At 41.7% G+C, this 12,090-nt stretch overlaps 1 protein-coding gene across 11 annotated transcripts in view; it reads left to right on the top strand.

Moving 5' to 3' along the window:
* The window catches only part of KIF1B (kinesin family member 1B), a 78,215-nt gene that overhangs the window by 26,646 nt on the left and 39,479 nt on the right, over positions 1–12,090 (top strand). For 6 of the 11 annotated variants that reach the window (XM_077190121.1, XM_077190118.1, XM_077190120.1 and 3 more), the window contains 8 exons: positions 1,511–1,644; positions 2,660–2,739; positions 3,088–3,163; positions 5,523–5,602; positions 6,994–7,100; positions 7,524–7,607; positions 7,772–7,952; positions 8,326–8,398. In XM_077190121.1, the coding sequence (XP_077046236.1) occupies positions 1,511–1,644; positions 2,660–2,739; positions 3,088–3,163; positions 5,523–5,602; positions 6,994–7,100; positions 7,524–7,607; positions 7,772–7,952; positions 8,326–8,398 (815 nt within the window). Of the gene's footprint in view, positions 1–1,432; positions 1,645–2,659; positions 2,740–3,087; positions 3,164–5,522; positions 5,603–6,993; positions 7,101–7,523; positions 7,608–7,771; positions 7,953–8,325; positions 8,399–12,090 lie in introns of all 11 variants that reach the window. The other 5 variants (XM_077190114.1, XM_077190115.1, XM_077190113.1 and 2 more) reach the window with 1 other exon arrangement.

The following is a 12,090-nucleotide window of genomic DNA, read 5'->3' as shown; positions in this document are numbered from 1 at the left end:
TCTTCAGGAGTGCATGGCCTTTTGAGACTTCATCCCTGCTCTGTCATGCCTGCTTTCCTCATCCTGGCAGCATTCCCTTCCCTTAACCTGCTTCTCTTCTGTGAAACTCCCAGCCCTGCCTCCTGTATTTGCAGATGGTGGTTTTTAAACTGACTCGGGGCAGTCATCAGTTCCAGGAGGCTGAAACAGCAGGTTGAGCATGGAGTGAACCAGGGCATAAGGCTGACAATGGCAGGATTGTTCAGGGGAAGAGTAGAGGAGATGTAGGAGGACAGGGAAATTTATGCAATGTCTGGGGGAGCATCTCACTTTTGTAAGTGTGATGCCCCTGTTTATAACTTGCAGGGTCTGATTTGACCTGTTTCTTTCATGAAGTGACTTATTTTAAAGGATTTGTCTTTGAAATTAAATTTTAAAATATTAAAACCGAGCTATTCAGTTATCTGATATTTTCATGTTAGAAGATTTTCTTTTGGTGTGTGATTATTCTGAGGATATTGCTTACAGATGTATCCAAGAAGACAAGTTAAATTTATATTAATTTCCCTTGTATATTTGTTCTTAAAACATTCAGGCAACTTTTCTTACTCTCTGGCTTTCAAGGCAGCATTTTCAGGCCTGCAGGTTTTCAGACTACAAAAGCCACCTTGTTAAATTGTGGAGGTTTTTAAAAGACCTTTCGTATTTAAATTAACAGCCAAAAAGCTTTGAAGCACCTTCTGAAGTGTAAGACCCTTATCAGATATTTTGCTGATCATATATGTTAGATTTCCATTTTTCTGCAGATAAGGAAGGTCAAGAAGCACCATAATGATGTTGTTGTGAGCTTATGTTCTCTTGTCCCTGTCATGCACTGACAGGTGATTCATTCTCTGGTGAGAATTTAAGGAGAGGAAGTTCATTGTCCGTGTGGTCTGGGTGCTTGAGCAGCAGAACCACTGCTGTGATAAAGATTTACTGAATCATCATTTCACATTAAAGGACTCTGGAAGAGAATGTTTTCCTGAGCTTAGGGGGTTGGTGTCTCAGACTTCAGCCCAAAATGGCACTAATCTCATGAGGATCTCAGTTTGGTCCTGCTCTGAGCTTCAGGGTGCTCAGGTTAATCAGTGTTCAGTGAGGAGCAGGATGGCTGCTTTTGGCCAAGGTGTAATTTATTTTTTCAATCGTTTTTGTTTAGAAAGGTTTATGATGCAGTCTTTCCTAGTGAACCTCAGGGTCTGAGTTGAGTTATTATGTTATTGTTGCTAGTATTAAAAGATTTGTTTCAGAACTGCCATCTAAAAATTACAAAACTTGCCTTGTTGCTGCTTAAATGCTTTCCTCTTACACTGGTATTTCCTTCCTTCCTTTCTTCCCTTTTTCCTCTTCCTCCCCCCTTCCTGTTTTCCCATTTTCCTGCCTTCCCTCTGTCTGTGTGTCTCTCTCTCAGATCTGAAAGATTTTCAGAACAATAAGCATAGATACTTGCTAGCCTCCGAGAATCAACGTCCTGGCAATTTTTCCACAGCCTCCATGGGGTCCCTCACTGCATCTCCATCCTCCTGCTCTCTCAGTAGTCAGGTGGGCTTAACATCTGTGTCCAGTATACAGGAAAGAATCATGTCAACACCAGGAGGAGAAGAGGCCATTGAACGTTTGAAGGTGGGTGTTAAGGAGGCTAAAGAGTCATGGACTGGGAGGATTTCTTTTCATAAATGTCTCCTGTGTCTGCAGAAATTGTGTGAAACCCACTTGCACTGTAAAGAGGGCACTTAACTGCAGTGGGCTGGAAACTGGGTTCATGCACAGCCTTTCTTGTTAAGATGATTTAGGTTTAATTGCAGCCTGGAGCTACAATTAAGTTATAAATTAAATTCTTGATTCTTATTTACGGGTCATCTGATGCAGTTGTAGTTATGGAAAATTTGATCATAAGTGTAGACTTAGAGGCCTGGTCAGCTCTAGTGTGAGCCAAGTCTGACTTGCAAATGCACTCAGCTGTCAGAAAACCAAATTACCCCAAAGTTGAAAAAAAGGAGGAAGAATAATCCTGCCACTGTTGTCTTCGCCCAGCCCCCAGAGATTAAAATGTGAAGCACAGAATAGCATGTTTGGGCCAGACAAAGGCAGCCTTGTCCCAGTGCTGCACAGAATTAAACCACAGCAAAGTGCACCACAGTGAAGTATTTCTTGATTTTTATGCAAGCCCCCCCAATGTCCATGGGTGGAGGAATGGGGAGAGTTGGCTGTGTTGAGTCTCTGCAACATTCTCATGTTTGCCATCAGACACTGCCACAGGGCTGAGCACACTCTGCATTTCCCTTTCCTATTGGAAACCCTCTGTTGCCATGGCAGTAACAGTGTGGTCTCTGCATTTCCTTGGCATTCAGCTACTGAATCATGTCTGTAAATCAAATTTTTTTTAAAAAAAGGAAAATGAGTTTAGTGGTTCAAAATAAAGTGACTGTGGTTAGATATGAAGTCATCTTTTCTCCTCAGCTTGCCTTCAGGACTTCCTACCCTTTTAAGGGAAAAAAGTAAGAGTTTTAAGGTGCTAAGAATGCTTTTTATATGTGAAATTAATTTGAGGCCTAAACAGAGCACAGACTTCAATTGCTTTGTGTATGTGAAGAACTTTGGAAAGAATTGTAAAACATCTTTTGGTATTTTCACACAGGAGTCTGAGAAGATCATTGCAGAGCTGAATGAAACATGGGAGGAGAAACTGAGGAAAACAGAGGCCATTAGGATGGAAAGGTCAGGAATGGAAAGTGCTGCAATATGGATGGTCTCTGGAGAGTGGAAAATGGAGAAGGTTACCCTGTTCAAAGCACTGGAGAATGGTGCTAGGGATGGTTCTGCTGGCCCTTGTGTTAGAGGTAGAACAGCAGGGGAAAGTCCTGCTCTTTCCTGGGTTTGTCACAGTTAAAGTTGCTGTTCCATAGGCCACTCTGGACTAAAAGTTTACCAACTTGCCCTGCTGTGCCCTGAGGTGGTTACAGTCCTGGGTAGGCTGGTTCAAAGTCTAATCCAGTAATTACCTGGCTTTCATTAGACCTTAGTTGAAGCCTAAAATGGGGGCAATATCTTGTTCTTCTCAATCAGGGAGGCATTGTTGGCAGAAATGGGCGTTGCCATTCGGGAAGATGGAGGAACACTGGGAGTCTTCTCACCCAAAAAGGTAAAGGAAATTGTTAACTCTTGCATGATGTTTCCAAAAAGCTCATTGACGTGGGAGGAGGGTGATAAGAGCTGAGCTGATTTGGATTTTCCTTTAGAAGATGCTGTGCTGCAAGGAGAAGCAGCTCCTTCTGTGTCTTGATTCAGTGGCACATCAGAAGGTGCCGTGTCTTAATTCTGTTGCCATTTTCTGCAGTAGCTGTGTGTGACCTTTGTGTGCTCTACCTGTTCTTCTTTGAGGAGATTTAAGGCTTGTTTAGGTGCTCCTCCTTGAATTTTTTGTTAATCCTTCTTCCCCTTGGAAAAAAAGATAGTGATCTAATGAACCAGTGAACACAGGGGATGCAGGGGAATATTTAATTCAATACTTGCCATTAGTTCTATTTTCTGAAATCAGAAAGAAGCAGAACTGTGCAGGAAAAGGGCATAAATCAGTGCTGTAAGTGTAAAATAATTAGGTTAGCAAAGAACCTGTCTCTGCAGGTAAAGCAGAATTATAAAAGAAGTACAAGGAAAAAAACTTACTTTCTTTTATCTTAAAAATCTTTGAACAAGCAGCATGGGAAATATTTTAGTGTGCAAGTGTGTAGTAAACTTGATCTGGGGTTAAGCAGGGACCTCTTCAGAGGCACTGCACAGAAATGCAGAACCCCAGAATTGGTTAAAATGTTTAATCCTTCACTTAGAATAGTGTTAGTCTGCAATGCTTGGAGTTGGTAGAACTCCACCTTGCTTTTAGCAGCTACTCCAGGAGTGCCTGGGGTTTGTAAAGAGGCAGATTCATTGAGTGTTCTTTACATTTCTTCCTCTTACGTTATGGATCCTCATCTCCTTTTAGATTTTTCCTCAGAGGCCATCAGCTCTTTTTGATGATTCTTTTGGTGCATTTTCAGCTGATCAGGTTTGTGTATAAATGCCACCTGGATAAAGTAGATGCTTGGGTAATAGATAGTATTTATTTTTACCTCTGTAGGATTTATTAGGAGAAGTGAAACTCCCAACCCAGTCCTGTCTGCTTCTGTTCCTTGCTGTCCTTGCAGTTCATGAGCTGTCCCTCTAGTAACTGTGGTGGTTGTGAAAATGTAGGAGATGAGAGCTTAGCTAGGAAATGTGAAGTGTTCTGTACAAAGACTTTACCCTTCTGAGGCACCAGTGTGGATCTCATCATATGCAAAGAGTCAACAGCTGCGTGTGCCAGCATCATCTCTCAAGCTGTGGAGCTTTATTTCTTACAAAGTATTCAAGTTGTGGTGGTGTCCCAGCAGATGACTGTGTCTGGGATTTGGTTTCTCTCCATTTTTCTCTTGACTGAAGAGCTTTGAAGAGCTCCAAGTGCTGATTTGTGCACTGAACAGCAGTGGCAGCGTGAACATCTTCAGCTGCAGCTTTGGGTCACCCCTGGATTTTTAGGGGTGAAAATGCTGTATTTTTTCTCCCCCTTTCTGTCCTTATAATTAAATCTTCCATTGGGCAATTGACAATCAGAGACCTTCGTTCAAAAACAAATTCATCGTGACTGTCCAGTAATTTTTGAGCTTCTGTAAATATCATGCTGTTAAAAGCTCTCATAAGTAAACTTTTTTGCATTTAAGATAAGTTGATGGAAATAGTGTTAATAAGGAATCTGAGCCAAATTTATTTATTCTTCCTAAATCTATTCTGTTTGAGGGTAACAAAGGGACAAGTGGCTTATTAACAGTTTTGTTTCTCTTTTATCATCCTTCTGCTTTACTTCTGTTTAACCATTTTTGCCTTTTCTTTTGTGCTTGTGCTTACTGCCCTCTCACTGGCTAGATTTTCACACCAAGGCCTTGTGACTTGTTTGCTGATTCCAATGGGGTTTTTTCACCAAAGAAGGTTGGTTTAGTAACTGTAGTGGATTTAAATTTAGAAGAAGTTTAGATGAAGAGCTTCTTAGCTGTTGGTATCAGAGAGTACTGGTAGTTTTAGATTTTGTTTTGATTTTAACAGACTTTGCCAAATAAGCACCCGACCTGTGCCCAAGAAAAGTCAAAGTTGATTCCATATCAGTTTCAAAATTTCACTGAAGCAACATTTTCTGCTCTTGGACTTCCCTTATCAAAGTTTACAGAGACTTTATAAGGACTTCTTGTTCTCCAGCTGAAGCTTTTCTTCCTTCCATGGACTGATATTTTGGATAACTAAGCAATCTGTATTTCACTGGTACTTTGTGGTGCTTTGCAATACTTTAGGAGGTTGTGTTTGAAAAAATCCATTATGGAATAATCTCGATACACGTGGCAAAACTGCTGGATTAAAGCACACCCTCCAGAGCTGCAGGAAGGAGCCTGAAAGCAGAACCTCAGTTCTTAATTAACTTTTCCTTTTTGTTCTTTCAGACTCCTCATCTTGTAAATCTTAATGAAGATCCACTCATGTCTGAATGTCTGCTGTACTACATCAAAGATGGCATCACAAGGTGAGAGTTGGTGCTGACACACTGGAGTTGCCTTCTCTGCTTGCTTAAATCCCCAAGCTGGAGACACCGTGAGTTGAAATAATCCTGGTGCCTTGAGCTGTTCAAGTTGCAGCTACAAATGAAACATGAGATTGTGTAGGTGGAAAAAAGTGCAGAAATGCAACTTCTTTTAAGTTGACTTGGTGTTTAAAAACACCAACTAACAAAAAGTAAAAACACCAACTAACAAAAAGTTACATGTGCAGTCACTCAGCTTTAAGAAATTGTTCTGGGCAGTAAAAGAAAGCATGACATCCCCTCTTAAGTTTGTAGTAAAACTTACTGGAAGGGCATGAGAGATTTTGATGGGTGCAGGATTGAAAACCATAGCAACTGGAATATGGCTGAATGTTAGCTTGATTGTTTAAATAAATTGTTATTCGTGCCAGTACATATTTAATGGGTTCTGCATTCACAGATATGAGATAAAATTGAATCGCCAGACTTCAAATTAAAAATTGATTTTGTTCCAAAATTTATTTTCAAAACAGCTGGAAGGAGAGAGGTGATCTTTATTTTTTTTTTTGAGCACCAAGCTGTGTTTGCTTGCTTAATTTGTATATTCCTGGGGAGCAAATGGAAGAGAGTACATGACAGGGGCTGGCATATGGTACTCTACTCTAAGGTGCATTAAGCCCACCAAGAGGAGTGTCCAAGTGTAGAGAATTCAGCAGAGAATGACAGCTGGAATAGCCTGGGGCTTAAGAAGTCATTATAAGTATTGAGCCTAGCTCATTGGCATCAGAAATGTGTAAATTAATAAGTAGAGCAAGTTCATAAACACTAGGATTGGAAATTAAGTTGTCTGTACCCAGAATTGCTCAAACACTTGGGTTTGGAATGGACGTACATCTTTGTGCTCCAGGGGTGCAGCCAACCTCTCTGTCTGGATGCTGATGAAACTGCTTGTGGCATCAAATTATTCAGCAGGAGCCTCCTGAGCCATTTGTGCTCCTTTGTTTGAGTGCAGAAGGCGATTGGTGGGAGGGATGGTCCCTGTCTGCCGGCTGGAACACAGCACTGAGGTTCTTGTTGGGCTCCCCCCACCTTGCATCCCTTTCTAAAAGGGAAGGGCTCCACAAGAGGGAAGGAATTGCATTAAACCCAGAGGCATTTCACAGTTCTCCAAGTGACATGCTTTAAGGGAGGGAAAGCTTTTCTTGTCATCCTGCAGTTCATGGCAGAGCAGGCAGGTTCTCTGCAGTGCACAATTCAGCACTGCTCCCACCCTTTCCATTTGAAGGGTAATCTTACTAGCTCAGACTTTTCCTGGGTGTTTGTGGGCAGTGCTGTCCAGTGCAGAGCTGCAGGAGGTGTCTGGTTTGCTGTTGATGCCCCTCTGTTGGCTGCAGGGTTGGCCAGGCCGACGCGGAGCGGCGCCAGGACATCGTGCTGAGCGGGGCTCACATCAAGGAGGAGCACTGCGTCTTCCGCAGCGAGAGGAACAACAACGGCGAAGGTGAAGCTCTGCTCCTCCTCAGGCTCCCTGGCTGCCCAGGGAATCCCCTCATCTGGAAGTTTTCTGACCTCAAGAAAAGGATCAGTTTTGACTTGATTTCTTGAGTGTTAGGGAAAGAAAATCAAATTTGTTTAGGTGATAATAGCTTCAAATTGTAGGCTGCAGCCAGTGTAACAGTTAAATTCTGACCTGGTTAACTATAAACATGAAAAAAAAGTAGTTTCCAGCTGCAGTAGGTGGAGAAGTCAGTACTACTGATTTCCTCTTGGGTCGTTATTTTTAAGTAGCATGACATCCAGGGGTGAGTGACTTCTTTGGTGTTAGTATGAACATAGGCAGCAAATGAGAGGCCTCTGGGGCTTGCACACTTCTGCTCCTCTTCAGGACTCTCTAAAATCTCACTCATCAATGTTTTCTTTGTAGTTATTGTTACTTTGGAGCCTTGTGAACGATCAGAAACCTACGTGAATGGCAAGAGGGTTGTACAGCCTGTGCAGTTGCGCTCAGGTAAGAAATGTTACCACAGATTTTTTTTTAGACTCTCTGTATGTGACATTGACATCATATGTGGGGAATGCTTGGTGCTGTTCAGGGGCAGTGTCACCTTTATCTTTTAAATAGAACTTGGTACCATCCTTCTGTCAGCTGCAGTTTTCTGTTCCTATTCCTAGGAAATCGTATCATCATGGGGAAAAATCATGTCTTCAGATTCAACCACCCAGAGCAAGCACGAGCAGAAAGAGAGAAAACACCATCAGCTGAGACTCCCTCAGAGCCAGTTGACTGGACATTTGCTCAGAGGGAGCTTCTGGAGAAGCAGGGCATTGACATGAAGCAAGAGATGGAGAAAAGGTAATAAAATAACTTAAAATTTTGACCTGAAAGAAGGAAGAGTCAGCAGTAGGTTACTGGGTTCACAGCATCTGTGCTACCTCTTGTGGAAGTTCAGAAAGCTTCCTCTTATGTTACTGTAGTGTTTCAGTGCTCCAGCTCCTTTGAAAATCACAGGCAAGCACTGGCCACTAATGCTGCAGAGCTTTTGGTAAAGGCTGAAAAGCAGCTTGCAGGGTTTCACTTCAGAAACCCTGAACAGCCAGAGAACAGTTCCTTTTAAGGACAATGCCTTCTACTCATGGAACTGTAATTCAGGAGACTGTGCATGTAGAGTAACACCAACAGGAAACTAATGACCTCTGACCACTTCTGTTCTTCTGTTCATCTTCAGATTACAAGAAATGGAGATCTTATATAAGAAAGAGAAGGAGGAAGCTGATCTCTTGTTGGAGCAGCAAAGACTGGTATGTGTCCTTGCTCCTGATTAACTGCCTTTGGCAAACAGTAATTCCTGTCCTTGCTTATCTGAAAGTTTAGGAAACCTGCTTGGGTTGTCTGCACAATGCAGTTCTCCCTTTGCTTTCAAATTCTTTGTGTCTCCAGTGAATTATTAGCAGTGTGAGTGAGCTCCTTCAGGTTAATTCGGAGATTGTGATTGACAGTAAAGAGGCTTTAATCAATTCTTGTTGGGATAGATTGGATTTCTTGCAAGTTAACCTGAAAGAAGGGCATTTTTGTGCTCTGTGTTTTTTGAAGTTCCTTTTCAGTAGTCTAAACAGCTACTCCTTGGGATGTTTGCCTTTATTTTTGTCTTGGATCACCAGAACATACTAATTTTGTGCTGCCAAAGAGATTTCTAGAACATTGATACACTAGGTTTAGTTTTTGAATGACGTCTGAAAATGTTGCTGCATTGTGCATGTTTTAACCCTTCTCCCTCCCCTGCATGGAGTTCCTCGTGAGGCTCTTGGTGGTGCACAAGCCAGTGGTGGGGATCTGAGTAGGGAGCAGTGTGTTAACTCATTCAGAGCACTGGGAGTTCCAGCACTCCACGTATTTGTCAAATAGGAAGTCTGATAAATTAAGTCTGATATAGGAAGACTTGGGTCTTCTCACAACAAATACCTCTGAAGTGCATTGCAAATAGAAATCCATGCAGTCTTCAAGCACCCTGTGAATTTGGAAAACAAGACCAAACCCAGGAATGAAGTCTAGATTTCCCTAAGAAACCTGAGTCTCCTGATCCTGCTTTAGCTGGTTGTCTTTAGCCAGAACACAAATGTAGTTGGGTCAGAATTCTGATAAAAATTTCAAACTCACGATTCATGTCTGTAGTATGAGATGGAGACTGTGGGGTAAATGCATGCTGGGCTTTGCACTGTAAAGCTCCTGCCCTTCTTCCCAAGCCAGAATGGAGCAAAGTACCGTGGCTTCCATAGGAAGAAGCTACATAATTTTTTTAAATTCCTATTACACACTTAGAGACTTCTGCATCTCTAATTATTTCATCACAAGGGGCTCATTTCTTGGATGGAGTGGCTGTAGACTTTGACCAAGGCAACTATTAGTTCAGAAAAGAAGCTTAAATGTGACTAATATCATGTTTTATCTCTGGAATTTTATAGTTAAAATTTGGGTAGCAAAAATAATAGCACAGTAAAAATGTGAAAATAAAAATAGTTTGAGTATTGAGTAACTTTTGGCAACGTGTCAAATGAGATGCAAGTAATGGAATTCCCTCCCCTAAATTTTAGCTGACTGGCACAAGCTAAGCTTTTGTATGAATTAAAGATGTGAAATTGGCTGTCTGGGAAGTTCATTCCAATAAGGCTGCATTTATAAAGTGTTGTGAAGGGAATTTATTTCCCCAAATACTTCAGATTAAGGGGAAATTCTTTAGAGAGTGGAGTGGTTAATATAATAAAGATGCTGGTTTCTTCAAGTTTGTTTTGTTCTTGCTGGTTTCGGTTAATGGACACAGGTGGAGCCTACACTCCTCAGGAGTTCTTGAAGCACACCTGTCCTATTGTAAGGGATCATATCAAATGTGATCCTTGGTCAGGGAGCAGTGCCCTGCTTACCACAGTGCTCCATAGGAATATTTCAGGTGACAGCAGAGCTTGCTGACACAGCCATGATTTCTGTGTTGCTGTGTGCAGAGCCTGGGGTGGACAGGATTAGTGCATCCCTGCAGCCATAGCTGAATAAAGAGTGGGAAATCTGGGAATGCATTTCAGCTTGTGTGCCTTGAAAGTGTTTACATGGCTGCCACAGCCAGCTGCAGTAACAGGTTCTCTAACTTACTGCTGTGTAAGACTGATACTGAGATATAAATATTCTTGTCTAAACTGGAGTATAACCCCAGATGTAAGAAGCCAGTTAATCCTGTTTACCAGATTGTTTTGTATTTATGTTGAGATTCCAACCAGTCTGGATGTTCATTTGTTAGATGTGCTGTACAAAAAAATAAACAATAGCTCTTGTCCCTCAAAATTGCCATCTAAAATACCTTTGACTTGCTAGTATTACTAGGGAGTAGAAGTAGTTGTTCTCCATTTTACAAATTGATTGTGAAAATGTGTGTAATAGAGCTAAAGTGGTCATAATGCCTCTGCAGTGGCCAGTTGATATTGGAATTCTGATTATAGCTTCACTAATTGGTCTGGTAACCTCTGAGTGCACAGGGCCATGACTCAGTGTCCCTTCATCATCTTTTGACACGAAGACATGCTTTACCCATTAGTAGTTCTATGGTAGTTTTGTAACTCTCAGGGTCCTGTGGAACTTGTGACTTAATGTTGGAGTAGTTCACGTTTTGCCTTCCTGGTTGTGTCCCTGAGTGGCCCAGCTACACTGGGGCTTCCTCCAGGGAAACCTTGGTTGCCACTGCAGTGTGCAGTTTGCCAGATGCTGTTTCCTTAGGCCACAACTTTTGTCAGCTGTAAACTCACACAGAGTTTCTAAACCAGTGTTTTGCTTACATTTTGACCTAAACTAGAAGTTGGTTCTCTAGTACTGTTCTTAAAACTACATCAAGTCACAAGAAGCTCAATAATGTGAATCTGGTGCTGGCTCAATGACCTGGGTTTCCTTTGGTTTTAGAGTAAGTGTCTGTTACTGTTCCTGGTTTCTCATCTGTTCCAAATCTCCATGTGGAATACAGGGATGTTAGTTAGAGCTGCATTAGACACTGAGAGCTGCGTTGAAGGTGTTTGGATCACAGTAATACACAGGACTTCTTGCTTGTTAAAGAGATGTCTTAACCAGCCTTTAAAGAAAAGTGGTCTGTTTTAATTCCTGGTTGCAGTAAGCAATGATGGATATCCTTAACTTGGGGTGGCAGTTTATCTGAACAGACATTCCTAGCATATGGAAACCTGAGGCACTGCTCATTAAAAATCATTTAGCAAAAGGTGGAAAACTTGTAATGAAGAAGCAAAGCGCATAATGGTTAGCAAGTGTGTGGAAGCTCCAGGCTCTAGGTTTTGAAAAGAAGACAAATCAAGGATATCAAGTAGAAAATTTGTATTAAAACAATTAAAACCAGAAAGTCATTACTCTGCATTCTGCTGAAACTCATTCTTCGGACAGACAAGACTGATAATGGTTTTTTTTCTTTAAACTAAGCAACAAGGTGCCAAATGGAAAAAAAAGTCAAACAAACAAACCACAACCCAGCTCTGAAACTCTGATTCTGGATATCCTTCTAGCTTGTAGCAAGTCTTGGAGTATGAACCACTGTCTTCGTCTGTCATAGTGGCACTTACAGTCCTTTTAACATTGAACCTTTCGGCTGCTTCTGTTTCATTTTTTCTTATCGTCTAACACTTCTCTGGCTGCTGTTGTAGTGAAATGGATTCTAAACTTGAGCATCCCTGCAACCACGTGCAACGTTACTAACCAGTGTTAACCCGACTTACTCTGGCTGCTCATGACATCTTCTATGGCTGTTGTGCTCACCTTCCTGGGGAGGATTTGCTGAAAGAAGCAACAGCAGTCACCAAGGCAAATGTGTGTGGTGGGGATTTGCATGTCTTTGTAGCATGTGTGAAGTGCAGTTTACACTTGGTCCTAAGATTTAAAACCAGGAACTTGGTTTTAGTCGGTCTATTTAAAGACTTTGGAAGGGTTTGGGAGGGAAGAGTTCAGATTATCA

This window comes from Agelaius phoeniceus, chromosome 24 (genome assembly GCF_051311805.1).
Source record: "Agelaius phoeniceus isolate bAgePho1 chromosome 24, bAgePho1.hap1, whole genome shotgun sequence".
In the NCBI taxonomy this organism is placed as follows: domain Eukaryota; kingdom Metazoa; phylum Chordata; class Aves; order Passeriformes; family Icteridae; genus Agelaius; species Agelaius phoeniceus.
The sequence above is the reverse complement of the archived record's forward strand: the minus strand, read 5'-3'. Positions and strand labels throughout refer to the sequence as shown.